Source organism: Dreissena polymorpha, chromosome 3, assembly GCF_020536995.1.
Source record: "Dreissena polymorpha isolate Duluth1 chromosome 3, UMN_Dpol_1.0, whole genome shotgun sequence".
In the NCBI taxonomy this organism is placed as follows: domain Eukaryota; kingdom Metazoa; phylum Mollusca; class Bivalvia; order Myida; family Dreissenidae; genus Dreissena; species Dreissena polymorpha.
The window spans coordinates 64723995-64738463 of NC_068357.1; the positions used below are offsets into that span (position 1 = coordinate 64723995).

The following is a 14469-nucleotide window of genomic DNA, read 5'->3' on the forward strand; positions in this document are numbered from 1 at the left end:
CGAAATTATATTTCAGACAGTTTATATAATCATATAGAAATGGCACTGTTTAGTAATTTAAAACTGTAGTGGAATGACTTCATTAAAAAACATGCCATTTTGTTTTATGTTAGATGTTTGTTTTGTTTGTGTTTGTTGATGTTTTTGTTGGTTGCTTATTTGTTGTTTTTTTGTATGTTTTTGGTTTATTGTTGTAGTAGTGTTTTTGTTGTTTTTAGGGGAGGGGTCTACATGTTTTACAAACATCTCTTGTCTGTGTCTAATTGATTCTCGCAATTGTTATAATTTGTGTGTACATTACAGCTGGTATCAACACCTCCCGTTCGACTCTGCGTTTTGCAGTTCTTCACATGATCGCAAATCCGAAAATACAGCAGAAAGTGCAACAGGAAATTGACCGGGTCGTGGGTAGGTTATGTGATTGTTCATACAATGACAATGCGTTACACGTGATGTATTAATATTAAGCAATCAGACTGGTAACGCTGTCAGTTCATTTAAGATTGAAACTTCTTTCAATGTTAAGAGTTAAGACTATTGAGTCCATGTGCAGAAAACTTTAGTGTTTTTCATACCACCGTAATGTACTGGTAATACACGCCACCACAAGTTCAATGTCACACATAATGGTCAAAACATTATGTGGAGTTTGCAGCTGTCTGAGAACTACTTTGCATATTTTGGTTCAAATAATGTAGTTAAATATTTGTTATAAATAAAAAAAACATGAAATATTTACACTGCCATGCACAAATGTTATTATCACTGTAAAGTGATAAATAACCACAAGACATTAGACAAAAACATGCGCCATTCTTAACACCAATGAATAAACCGTGGTTTTCGCCGTGCAATGGTCACTGCGAAGGATGGTGATGAGCTTTGCAAGACAGTATTAAACTTTGAAGAACATTTATGATTTCTACTTGAAACATGTTTTAACAATGTTACATGTAGATTAGGCCCACACATTGGCAGTCTGACAACATTTTGATTGATTGTTGCAGGGCAAGACCGGCTTCCGTGTCTGAGTGATAGGCCGGATCTGGCTTATACATAGGCTGTTCTTTACGAGAGCATGCGTCTGACAACCGTAGCCCCTACAGGAATCTTTCACAATACCCGTTGTGATACGTCAATAGGTAAGTGATTACAAAATAAGGGATTAATCAATGAGCATATGAACATGAAACGAGAGACTGTCAAAAGGTTTACCATTCAGAGGAAAACCAGTGGGTTAATACTAATGTACAGCTGCGTAACATGCAGGTCTCACAATTTGTACCCTATGAGAGATCGTACAATGCCGATTCACAGCTTGTCGATAGTATTGGACGTTATCGATGAATTCTGAGCTTTAAACAATATTGGGAGAACCCACATATGTGTATATTATTACTGTCAATATCCTGAAGTAAAGTAATTGTTCGTGAACTTACATTGTACGATATTAACGGTCAAAATGTCTACATATTCATAGAAGCATGCATAGATTGAAGTAATTAAACTTAAATTATAGAAGAGAAAAAAAATCATAAACCTATCGTGCAAACAAAAGCGCAGCACTCATGTACATACATTCTAAAATCATCGTGGTTAAACCAATTTCGACTTGACAAAATTCATTAATAACTTTAACAGCTTTCTGTATAACACATACTAAATAGATGTTTTTAATTATTATATTAATTTATATTTCGTATCCTATCAATGTCCGAGGAAAGGGAATATCTTTAAGTTCATTATATTCTAGGGATGTATTTCATTAGAGGTTTATTCAATATATTTTTTTAACTTGTTACTGACTAATAAGCAAAATTGTAAACATAACACATTACACAGGCATACTTTACTTAGGATTTGAACAGAACATATGATTCAAATAAGTATTAAGTCATAGCGTAAGTTTCTTTTTTGCATGAAATAAGCAAATAATGTTTTAATTAATGTCGACGCATCTTTAAGTGAATAATCATCTTTATACCTCATGTCGATTAATCTTTTTGCTAATATTACGTAGTAAACTACGAATAGAAATCATTTATAATATATATATAGAGAGAAGTGATGCGACCATTTAGTGTTAATTTATTTAAATTGCTTATTCGAATACTTGCAATATTACTTGCAGGCGAATATAAGCTGCCAAAAGGTACCCCTGTAGTGATAAACCACTGGGCTCTGCATCACGACCCAGAAGCATGGAACGACGTCGACGCTTTCATCCCGGAGAGGTTTTTAGACGAAGACGGCAAACTGGGACCGAAACCTAAGAGCTATCTCCCGTTCTCGGCGGGGACGCGTGTCTGTCTCGGTGAGTTCGTGGCAAAACCGGAACTGCACCTTCTGTTTGCGTGCCTCATGCAGCGCTACACGTGGAGCATGGAAGATGGCAAGACCCCAGACCTCGCACCCATAGGGTCGATCTTTGCTATGAATCCGAAAGAGCAAGATGTCGTCATTAAGAGACGATTTTGATGTAAGTGGCCGCCGTGGCTGAAACTGGAAATACGAGAATTCCATTCACGACTGTTGTAATAATCTCTTTACTCGTATTTACCGATTCATTGAACTAGTGGTCAGTAAAATACTTAATACTTACTAGATAAAGTTCATTTGTGGTTGATACTAAATACACCGTTGCTTCCGACATTGATCACTCCATTATCTTTTTTGATCAGACACAATGGCTATTGGTCAGTTCAATACTGTCACGAGCCGAGCGGTAGCTGTGATTTTACTTCAGTTTCTTTAACTTTTCCAAACTTGAAGCTTTTGTTCAAGTTTAACATAGAACTAAAATGGACTCTGATAAACAGTAAACTAAGAATAACATTTTGCCTATTCAGTTGTTTTAAAATTGTCAAAGAAAAATATAAACTCAAGATTTATAACCTTTCTAAATTTTATTCCTTCATAACGAATAAATAAATAACAACTTTCAATATATATATTTCTTAACAGACAGATTAATTCTCAGACATTTACATTACAATACAGCAATATACATGTGTCATGTTAAGTATTTGCACTCTCTATTTTATAATGTCCTAAAAAGATGAAAAATGCAGTTTAAATTATTTATAAAATTCAGTCTTAATTTTTAATAGCTAAGTCTTATTGAAAACTATATTTTAAATCCTTATATAAGAAAAATAAAATAGGTCTCACACCTAGGAAAACAAAGTTCAGAGTCCTCGAATGAGAATTTTCAGTGCCTTTTATACTCTCCAAAAGCGCACACATAACGTTGTGCAATAATAACGTAAAAGCGCACATATGAATTGTGCACAAAAGCGCACAAACAACGAGCAGTAAAGCGCGCAAGAGCGCACAATAAAATTTGAGCGTTCTTGACACGGTAAATGTCACTCATATTAAAATGATATTTCTGACGATATTACAATGAAGCAGTAGTCAAATACATATCAATTAAATCAATAAATCATTTATAAAGATGACTATTACCTTTTTAAACAATTTTTAAGAAGGAATATGAGTATTTAACAAAAGATATTGTATGACGAAACTGTCAAAATACTGTAGTCAGTGTAAACTACCCAGAAGGCACTTATGTCAGCATCAGGAAATCAACTTCCTGTTTATGCAAAAATGGCTGCCACATTAACAGACGCTTAAACAATGAGACTTTTAAAAAGGATACTACAAATAATAAAGAAGCGCAAAAGGTAGGCATCGGCTGTTATCAGCTCTAACTTCCACACAGCATCCAATAAAAGCATTAAATAACAGTGACATAGTCATTTAGATGCAAAACATAAACGGTAAAAATGAACAATGTACATGAACATAAACACATGTTTTCATAAACAATCTAGGGCATGACATTACCCCTCCTTCAATTTTAAAGGTCCTCCTTTATATAATTAAGTACTTAAAAATGTGTACTTTAACTCTCTAACAGTTACAATATCAGTAAAACTGTAATATATAAAAAAAAAATAAACACTTTGTACAGTGTGATTTAGAGCATTTTTTAAGGTACAACACTTTGTACAGTGTTATGTTTCACTGCTTAAAGCACAAGAACTACCATACAACAAAATGCTGTAAAAACAATCACAACAAATTTCAATCCTATGTACAATAATAAATTATTTGAGATCAGAGAAAGTCAATATAAATAATGTGATGACTAGACTTCCAATTTGTACAAGTAAACACAATGTAAATAATTTAACTGACTGTTCAGCAATATTTTTACATACAACAAAAAAATTACTCTCAAGAAAATCTTGAATACCATATTTCAACTTGAATACCAAAGTTAATTAGTCAACATGTATTCACTTGCAAACATTTATACTTAAATAATTATTAAACCTTCTAAACAAAATGACTAGATAATTTAAAGCACTAAATGATACAATCCTGAATATGCAAAGCTTTAAAAGATGTTATTCAAGGTTTATTGTAAGTGAAATGACAATGTTTCAATGTTTCAGACAACTAATACATACTACGATGCACGAATCTTCTGTCGCGGTGGTTTTCCTTGTCATGTCTGTCCCTCGAGTCGTGATTTCTGGGGCGCAAAGGAGAACGGTCACGGTGCTGGTTGTATCGGACGGTAGATGTTTCAGTTGCAGAATGGTCAAGACGGTGATGGGTGTTGCTGTGGCTGTAATCCGGATGATGATATGTGGGTGGGGGACACTCAGCTGCTGGTTGTGTGGGTTGGTTTTGACTCCTCAGGATGTCAGTGAGGTCTGCCATGCTCTTTGTGAAGTCACAATTGAAGCGATACTGCTTGTTGATTTCTGTGTGTATATTTTTCAAGTTGTTATTGATGTCTGCCAACACAGCCATTAGTTCATTGTGTCTTTTAACAGAAGAGTTGGATGAGACTGATGATGAAGATGATGAAGAGCCAGATGAAGAGCTGGAGTCAGATGTTGTTTCAGGGGCAAGAGCACGACATTCTTCGATGGTTGGCAGAGTGGTCAAAGGATCTTCTTGGTCGATTATGGCTTGAGGTGCTTCTGTTTGTGCGGTGTGAGATGGTGGGAGGCTGGTCAGGGTTAGTTGATTTGGTGCTAGCGTTGGGGTGTTTGTTGATGTTCCGATGACATTGATCAGTTGTTGCAGGGGGCCTATGCATTCCGAGAGGTTGACGTAGGTGATGGGTTGAGGTTGAAATGTCTGAAGAGGAGTAAGTCTGGACGGTTGTGCTGGAGAAGATTGCTGTAGGAAAGGAGACAGTGGCCAGTTGCTGACAGGACTCAGGTCTGGAAGCACAGACTGTATGGCTTGAGACAGAATGTCAGGCTTCTTGGAGATAGAGAGCCAATGGCGTTTGCTTTCTTCAGCAGAAAGGACAGCAACATCCCGGTCAGTAATGAGATATGGAGATTGATTACTGACAAGGAACTCTGGACTGTCAGGGATGTTTTTCTCCTGGAGCACAAGTGCATGACGACGGAAACTGTGAACATGCTTTTCCAGTTCTTCGCGTTTGAAACATCTGAAGAGGCACAGACGACAGTAGTATGGAGCTTGATCCAGACTCATGTGCTCCTTCAGGAAATGGCTGTACACGCGGTATTTCGCCTCAATGTACACTTTGTCCATCCGATGGTAGCATTTCAGGCACTGATAGGCGCGACGACGTTGACTACTGGATGAGAATTGAGACATGATGGCAAGATGATTGGTTTGTTGACTGAAAATGAATAACAAGCATGTTGTTACTTTTCTTCTGAAACATATTTTTAGTCACATCACATCACTTACAAATAACTGTTCTCCACTTGTGTCTTTGGATTATGTATGCTTTAACATTGTAGTTTTCTTTTCGCCGAAATTAAAATTAAAAAAAATAAATAAATAATTGATTTCGTTCAAATTCTGATGAATTTAACACCCAATTACACTGAATCATTTCACTGACGAAAATTCAAATGCAAAATATCAACAACGCTCAAATTCACTGCTGTGCTTTCTGTTGCACTGTTAACTTGATAACAATTATTTTGTCAGACTCAAAACCCGTGCTTATTCTTAATCATTGCATTTTATCAATCGGTTCCCGGCTCATTGCCCATCACACATGGTGATTCATTCCCGACCATACTTAAGGTCAACCTTTCCCTATTCAATACCGTGAATACCCGTTCTTAAGACTTTAAACAACTCTCTGACATTTTAACTTCACAACTTAATCATGCCACAAGTTAACTATACATCTCTTCTATAACAGAATCACATTAGCACTATTCCATCACAAATACTGTGTTCTTTTGTTGACATTACTTATAACAACAATTACAAGAGCTGATTTTTTTTTCCATAACTATGTATCCATTGTGATTTTTGAGGTGCAAATACTTTTACAGTTTTAAAAATACACATTTTTAAGACACAAATAAATAAACAATATAATCTTTTTCTCTGCATCATCTAATGCAATGAAGTTCAAACAATCTTGGTTTACACTCATGTACATGACTAAAACAAATGTTATAACTGCACACAAAATATATTAAAACACAATATGAAACATCATGGTTTAAAATTTTAACTTCCGTTGTTCTTTCAGAATCCATTTTGGTACTTGATCTCCTTGGTATGGCTTGAGTTTATTATGATGAACAATTTTTTCATTTCCTTGCTTGTCTAGTTGTAACTTGAAATTCACTTCTGAAATTTTCTTGCTCACCAGAAAAGGACCATCGTATGTTCGTTCTAACTTCGGTGCTATTCCAGGCTTTCTTGCTTCATTGAGATACCAAACAACATCACCAGTGTTGTAAATGTTTATTGACACTCTTGCATCATAAATTGCTTTGTTGCGCTTGGCAGCAGTCCCAAGGTGATCCCTTGCTACCTGATGTGCCTTTTGAAATCTTGACCGCAGCCAGTCGACATAATCTCCATACGATGTAATAGTGTTGTTGTCGCATGTTGTTGTGCTACCGAACACCAACTCTGATGGTAAACGGACTTCTCTGCCAATGGTAAGAAGGTTTGGGGTCAAAGTGGTCGACTCACTAGGTGTGGTTCTATAAGCTCCTGCGAGGCATCCTAGATTCTTATCCCATTGGTCTTGTTCTCCACAAAGGTATGCCTTTATCATACGCACCAAGGTCTTGTTAAAACGCTCTGTTTGACCGTTGCACTGTGGGTTTCGTGGACTGGTCCTTATCTTTCTTATCTCCAGCATTCTACACAACTCCTTGAAGACCTTGCTCTCGTAGTTTCGACCTTGATCGCTAAGGATGTTTAGCGGACAACCCCACCTTGAAATGTATTCATTGAGAATGCAAGATGCGCACGTCTCTGCGCTCTGATCAGGTACAGCTATTACTTCAACATATTTACTGAAAAGATCAGTTAGCACCAGAATATATCTGTTACCCCGGTCTGTGAGCGGCAGTGGACCAAGATAGTCTGTTGCAAGCACATCAAATGGTGCACCTGTTGTAATTGAACCCATAGGCGCTCGAGGTGTCTTCATTGGCTTTTTGTTCGCAGCACATGTGTCACACCTCTTAACATGCAAAAGGACATCAGTCTTCATTGCATACCAAAAATACCGTTGCCGAATTTTCTCTAAGGTCTTCTTAACACCCAAATGACCTGAAATTACAGAGTTGTGATGTTCAAAAAGAACATCAGTTTTCATAACAAATGGAACAATAAATTGCAAGTGCTCATCAGTTTGGTTCTGTCTTATGAATTTCTTAAATAATAATCCATCTCGAACAAATAAAACATCCCAGAGAACCCAATAGTGTCTCGAAGCTGGGCTGAGTGCTAAGATGTCATTACAGCTGGGCCTTTTGTTTGTTTTTTTCGCCTCCAAAATACAGCTTATATCTGGGTCAAAAGATTGTAACTTCTGAAGGTCTTCTAATGATTTATTGCATGCCCATGGTACAAAGTTTGGAAGCTGAGTTTGAAGTCCTGAACTTTCAGGCTTGTCTTCCATTTGTTTTGTTGACCTTATTGGTTGGGTATCGCACGTTTGCCCTTTGCAGGCTGCATTTACTCCCGTCAAACAATCATTTAAAAAGTCTTCATGAACCATGTCTTGTGCTTTTTTTGTGCACTTCTTACACGGACCACACTTTAGAGGCTCATTCATGTCTTCTAAATTGCAGTCGCAGTCTCTTGGGTTTCTACACCTTGATAAGGCATCGCAGTGACCTTGCTTGTGTCCTGGTCTGTATTCAACAGAAAAGTCATAATGTGACAAGATTTCAATCCATCTTGCAATTTTTCCTCTTGGTTCCTTAAGCTTGAAAAGCCATTTTAATGCTTGATGGTCACTTCTCACAACAAATCTTCGGCCTAACAAGTATTGTCGAAAATATTCAACAAAGTAACGGATTGCAAGAAGTTCCTTTTCAGTTACGCAATAGTTTTTTTCATACTTGTTAAGTGCTCTGCTTGCATATGCGATAACACGTTCACGGCCATCTTGGTTTTGGTGAAGTACAGCTCCAATGCCAACGTCACTGGCGTCAACGTCCAAGCAGAATTCTCCAACCTGAAGTGGATATCCCATTATATTTGGACTGATCAGAATCTTCTTGAGATCTTCAAAAGACCTTTGGCAGTCATCATGCCACTTAAATGTCACATCTTTCTTCGTGAGCTCTACCATTGGTCTAACAAGTTTGGCAAAATCTTTAACAAATCTACGGTAATATGATCCCATAGCAACAAACTGTCTGACCTCTTTGACATTTGTGGGTACCGGCCACTGAACTATCTTTGCAACATTGATTGGGTTAGGCTTTATTCCTTGTTTCGATACCACATGCCCAAGAAACAAGACTTCTTCCTGTAAAATTTCACACTTTTCGGGCTTCAACTTCAATCCAGCAGCTTCTATTCTCTCTAAAACTTCATACACTCTGCTCATATGCTGGCTAAAATCGGTGCCAAAGACAATCACATCATCAATATAAATAAGACATGTTTCCCATTGTAAACCTTGAAGAGCAAGCTCCATTGTCCTCTGAAAGGTTGAACAAGCATTGTTGAGTCCAAACGGCATTCTCAACATTTCATAATGTCCATATTTACAGACAAATGCACTTTTTGGTATATCTTCTTCTTTGAGTGGGATCTGGAAATATCCACTAGTAAGGTCAAATGTGCTAAAATATTTAGCACCAGCTACAGCATCTAGGCAATCTTGCACTCGCGGCAGGGGAAATCCATCTGGTTTGACAAGGGCATTTACTCTTCTATAATCTATGCATGGTCGGACCTGTCCATTTTTCTTCATAACCAACAAAATAGGGCTTGCCCATGGTGACGTACTTTTTCTTATTACTCCCTTGTCCAGTAATTCTTCTATTGCCTTTTTTTCTGCTTCGGCATACGCCATAGGCACTCTTCTTGGAGCTTGTTTCACTGGTTGTGCATCACCTGTATTGATAGGGTGCTCTGTTAAGTTTGTCAAACCTATGTCAAGGTCATTTTTAGAAAAACTATCTTGAAATCTAATGAGCAGCTTTGCTATGACTTGTTTTTCTTCTTCATTGCAATTTTTAACAGACGTATCGTACAATTTTTGTAAGTGTTCTGGAATTTCTTTATTTTCTAAGGATATTTCTTCTTGCACCTTATTGATAATTTGCTCCGATTTGTGACTGAAAGTAACTCGGCGTACTGAGAAATTATTGTCCTCTTCCTCTGTGTGTTCTTGACCTTTAAGTGTACTTTTTATACTGTCAATTTGTTCGGCTTGGCCTAATACTGAGTCTTGATTAATATCCACACTATATGGGAATGGATTTAAAAGACGTATTTTGCTTGTCGGGTTTCTATTTATATCAACTAATACTGAGGCCATCTTCAATGGATATGTTTCGCAAAAGTGTTGTGTAGGTTCTACAATAAAATCTGTTTTTTGAGACACATCATCTAATTCTTTACGCTCAATAAACACATCAATGACCGCTTCGCTGAGAGGTGGAATAATGAAATGGTCAGCTGCTGTTACTTTTCGAACATCGTTTTTCATTCCAATTTGAATACATGGTATATTTTTGCCTTTCAAAACTATGACTCCCTTTGACAAAAGTATATCTGCGGGACCTCCATCATCATTTTGCAGAATGTCTATTCCTAACAAAACATCATCCTCAATTTCAGCAACAATCAATTCTTTGTACATTGAAACTGGCCCTAATTCAATATTAAAAAATGCTTTTCCACATTCTTTTAAAGGAATTCCACTTGCACCTGTCAAACAAGCTGATTTGTTAAGCTGAGGTCTAATTTTAGGGTCCAATTTATTGTAAACTCTGTCTGAAATGATTGTTCTTGTTGCTCCAGTATCAGTTGTTAAAATAACTGGCACATTTTCAATATTACCTTTGATATAGACACCACTACTAAATGCTCTTTTGCGCCGCACAATTTCTTCGGCTACACTTGCTGAGTCATCATGGCCATTTATGCTTGCCAGGACCTCCCCTCGGCCAATCGGCTTGGTCCTTTTATGTTTAAAGGCTGATTTTGATAAAAGTCTTTTCTTGCAACTTGCCCATTCTGATACCTGGCATTCTTCAATGGACAATCCCTAGCAAAATGATTTTCTTGCTTACAAGAATAACACTTAATTGTCTTGGGTTTTTGCTTAAAACCATGTTCAGTAGTTTGTTGTTGTTGTTGGGCTTGGGTTAACTGATTTAGTTTTTCAAGAACTTGTTGCAATACATCAGTTTCTTTGCTTTTTGCAGCCTCTCCTGAAATATCAGTCTTCATGTCACATGTTTTGGTATTTTCTGAATTAAATTGCTTTTGCTGGCTCTTGTTTGGGACTCTATAGGCATGTTGGCTAGTGTCGTCATTATCTGTTTCAATCACTTCATAATCTATTTCATTTTCTGATCCCGAAGTTCTACGCACAAATTTTCTCTTTCTGTCATCGTGAAATTGATGCCTAGTTCTGGTTTGTATGTAATTTACAACATGGTACACTGCTTCATCAATGTCCTCGGGTTCCTTAATAAACTCAATTTCTGACCGCACTTCTTCATCTCGTAGACCGTCCAGGAATCTTCTCACTAAATCCTCTTGCCGTGTTCTGTAGTCTCTCCTTGTATGGGCTTTGTCATACAGACGTTTAAGTTCTGCAGCATACTCCTCAGCTGTTTCACCTACTTTCTGATCTCGTTTGCTAAATTTTACAGCAAAAATTCTTGGAGTTTCTATGACCCTAAATCTGTTGTTAATTTCACTAACAAGTTCTCTATAGTTGGTTAAAACTTCATGATTCAGTTGAGTGAACACAAATTCACCAGCACTGCCTTGCAATTTTGGTAATAAATTGTCAAGTTTTTCTTCTTCATTCCAATGAAGTCTTTCAGCAATAATTTCAAACCTGTTAATCCATACTTTCCACTCATCTTTGCCAGTAAAAGAAGGGATTTTCATGCTTGAACTGCATTTATGAGGGTTTACACTTCTTGTTTGCCTGTCATAAGACCTGTTCTCCCTTGGGTGCTGGTAGCCAATGTCCCACATTTGTTCACCCTGACCTCTGTCATTACGGAAATGGTTATTGTTTGCTTCCTGTTCCTGGGGGGAAATTTGTACTTGTTTGTTGTTTTTATCACATAAATTTGCTAGAAGTGTTGTAACATTCTGTAAAGCATTTGACATCTGATTTTGCATTGACACCATATTTGTGACTGCATCTTTTATCCAGTCGGTTGTATTGCCATTTGACATTTCTACGTTGGAAACACTTTTGTTTAATCTAGGGGTACTGGATGATGGTGCTGTTTTATTTTCTTGATATGGTTCTTCAGAATGCTGGTTAGCTGCTGTTCTGAAGAATACTTCATTCTCTTGTTCTGATTCGGAGTCTGACATTTTGCTTTCGAAGACTGGATTCAATCGCTGAATCTATGTAGAAATCAAAGATTCCACTTCGCTGCCACCATAAATTATGTCACGAGCCGAGCGGTAGCTGTGATTTTACTTCAGTTTCTTTAACTTTTCCAAACTTGAAGCTTTTGTTCAAGTTTAACATAGAACTAAAATGGACTCTGATAAACAGTAAACTAAGAATAACATTTTGCCTATTCAGTTGTTTTAAAATTGTCAAAGAAAAATATAAACTCAAGATTTATAACCTTTCTAAATTTTATTCCTTCATAACGAATAAATAAATAACAACTTTCAATATATATATTTCTTAACAGACAGATTAATTCTCAGACATTTACATTACAATACAGCAATATACATGTGTCATGTTAAGTATTTGCACTCTCTATTTTATAATGTCCTAAAAAGATGAAAAATGCAGTTTAAATTATTTATAAAATTCAGTCTTAATTTTTAATAGCTAAGTCTTATTGAAAACTATATTTTAAATGCTTATATAAGAAAAATAAAATAGGTCTCACACCTAGGAAAACAAAGTTCAGAGTCCTCGAATGAGAATTTTCAGTGCCTTTTATACTCTCCAAAAGCGCACACATAACGTTGTGCAATAATAACGTAAAAGCGCACATATGAATTGTGCACAAAAGCGCACAAACAACGAGCAGTAAAGCGCGCAAGAGCGCACAATAAAATTTGAGCGTTCTTGACACGGTAAATGTCACTCATATTAAAATGATATTTCTGACGATATTACAATGAAGCAGTAGTCAAATACATATCATTTAAATCAATAAATCATTTATAAAGATGACTATTACCTTTTTAAACAATTTTTAAGAAGGAATATGAGTATTTAACAAAAGATATTGTATGACGAAACTGTCAAAATACTGTAGTCAGTGTAAACTACCCAGAAGGCACTTATGTCAGCATCAGGAAATCAACTTCCTGTTTATGCAAAAATGGCTGCCACATTAACAGACGCTTAAACAATGAGACTTTTAAAAAGGATACTACAAATAATAAAGAAGCGCAAAAGGTAGGCATCGGCTGTTATCAGCTCTAACTTCCACACAGCATCCAATAAAAGCATTAAATAACAGTGACATAGTCATTTAGATGCAAAACATAAACGGTAAAAATGAACAATGTACATGAACATAAACACATGTTTTCATAAACAATCTAGGGCATGACAATACATTTTTAGGGCAGGTGTAATGAAAGTAAATGCCCGTGTACTTAACTTGTAAGCAATACGCTGAATTGATTTTGGGGCTTAGGCTTAATGCGAACACAAAATGATACTTGATAGTTTCTCATGGAATGACCAGCTATTGCATGTATGTCAAATTATTTTCAAAGTCCAATGAGGTTTTAGTTCTTTGGTAGGTGATATGTGTATAGGAAAGACGTTTGTGAAATACATGTGTGCGATTTTTCAATAGCTATAGATATTTGGGTAGCGGGCCTGCACTTATATAAATATATATGTTTTTGTAATATATTTGATGTATCTGGATTATAAGCAGATTGTTAAATGTTGGTAATTTCATAAATCTGTATTCAGCTACTATTCAAAGTATCGATTACATACCAGACTAGAGCGGATTGTTTTTGTTATAATGATTGGTTACAATAATTAATATTTACTAACACGTGACATTGCTTTATTCATAAAGTGTATGCATTAAAGACGATGTATCTATGTATAAGTCTGAATTAACTGTATGTTCTGTTCTGTTTTTGTTATCACTGTATTTCGGATAATTTATGATTTCGTGTGTGAATATAGACCGTACGTCTTGCTATGAATGAAATGGTCATATGAAACACGACCGTATTTATCTATACAGATACACATTTTATGTTTTATAATGTCGTTGTTATAATATAATTGAAACATCAAACAGGCACTATACAAAACGTATAATATAAAGCGTCAAAAAGATCAAGTATACTCATAATTGTATTGTCTTGATTGTAAGAATTTCACCTTCAAATGTCATTTGCACTGGATGCATTCGATGCATTCGTTCCGAAATATTGGGAAAGTACGGATGCATTTCTTACAGCAAAATAACTGCTTAATAGCGAGTAAAATGCAAATATTTCGGTTATTTGTCACAATTATTAATGTCCTATTTTTAAGGTTTCCAGATAATAGAATACAGGTAGAATTCCTAGGAGGGAGTTATGTATTAACATGTATATATTATGGGCCTAGCAAACGTTGTAAGTTCATGAAACACATATAATTTATTTTGTGGTGTGAATATCTGTGTATTTTAGACTTGAGGTCCATGTTTCTACTTCATTAAATTGATTTTTAATGTTTGTATTCGTATATATAGTTGTATTGTTATAAATGAATGATAAGTTATATTTAAAGCTTAAGCTTTTTCATTGTATATGTATATTACATATATATCTGTATTATCTATGTTGCATATATATTTTTTCATTCTTATACAAATTGATCTTGTAGTCTTTTAGTGTTTAACTGTTTTCAACGTCGCGTGTGAATGGATGTGTATTTAGCATATAGCCAAAGCCAAGTTGTCCTAAGTTGATTTCAAAGCTTGGCAACAT

At 35.9% G+C, this 14469-nt stretch overlaps 1 protein-coding gene and 2 long non-coding RNA genes across 3 annotated transcripts in view; 2 read left to right on the forward strand and 1 right to left on the reverse strand.

Annotated features, from left to right (window-relative positions):
- The window catches only part of LOC127874506 (steroid 17-alpha-hydroxylase/17,20 lyase-like), a 28995-nt gene extending 26292 nt beyond the window's left edge, over positions 1 to 2703 (forward strand). The window contains exons 9-11 of the mRNA XM_052418870.1: positions 304 to 408; positions 1008 to 1142; positions 2132 to 2703. Of these exons, the coding sequence (XP_052274830.1) occupies positions 304 to 408; positions 1008 to 1060 (158 nt within the window). The 3' untranslated portion in view covers positions 1061 to 1142; positions 2132 to 2703. The remainder of the gene's footprint in view (positions 1 to 303; positions 409 to 1007; positions 1143 to 2131) is intronic.
- Positions 1 to 14469, reverse strand: part of LOC127874510 (uncharacterized) — a 50256-nt gene that overhangs the window by 29615 nt on the left and 6172 nt on the right. The gene's annotated exons all lie outside the window — the stretch shown is intronic.
- Positions 12676 to 14469, forward strand: part of LOC127874509 (uncharacterized) — a 38464-nt gene continuing 36670 nt past the window's right edge. Inside the window, exon 1 of the long non-coding RNA XR_008046956.1 lies at positions 12676 to 13251. This is a non-coding gene — a long non-coding RNA (uncharacterized LOC127874509). The remainder of the gene's footprint in view (positions 13252 to 14469) is intronic.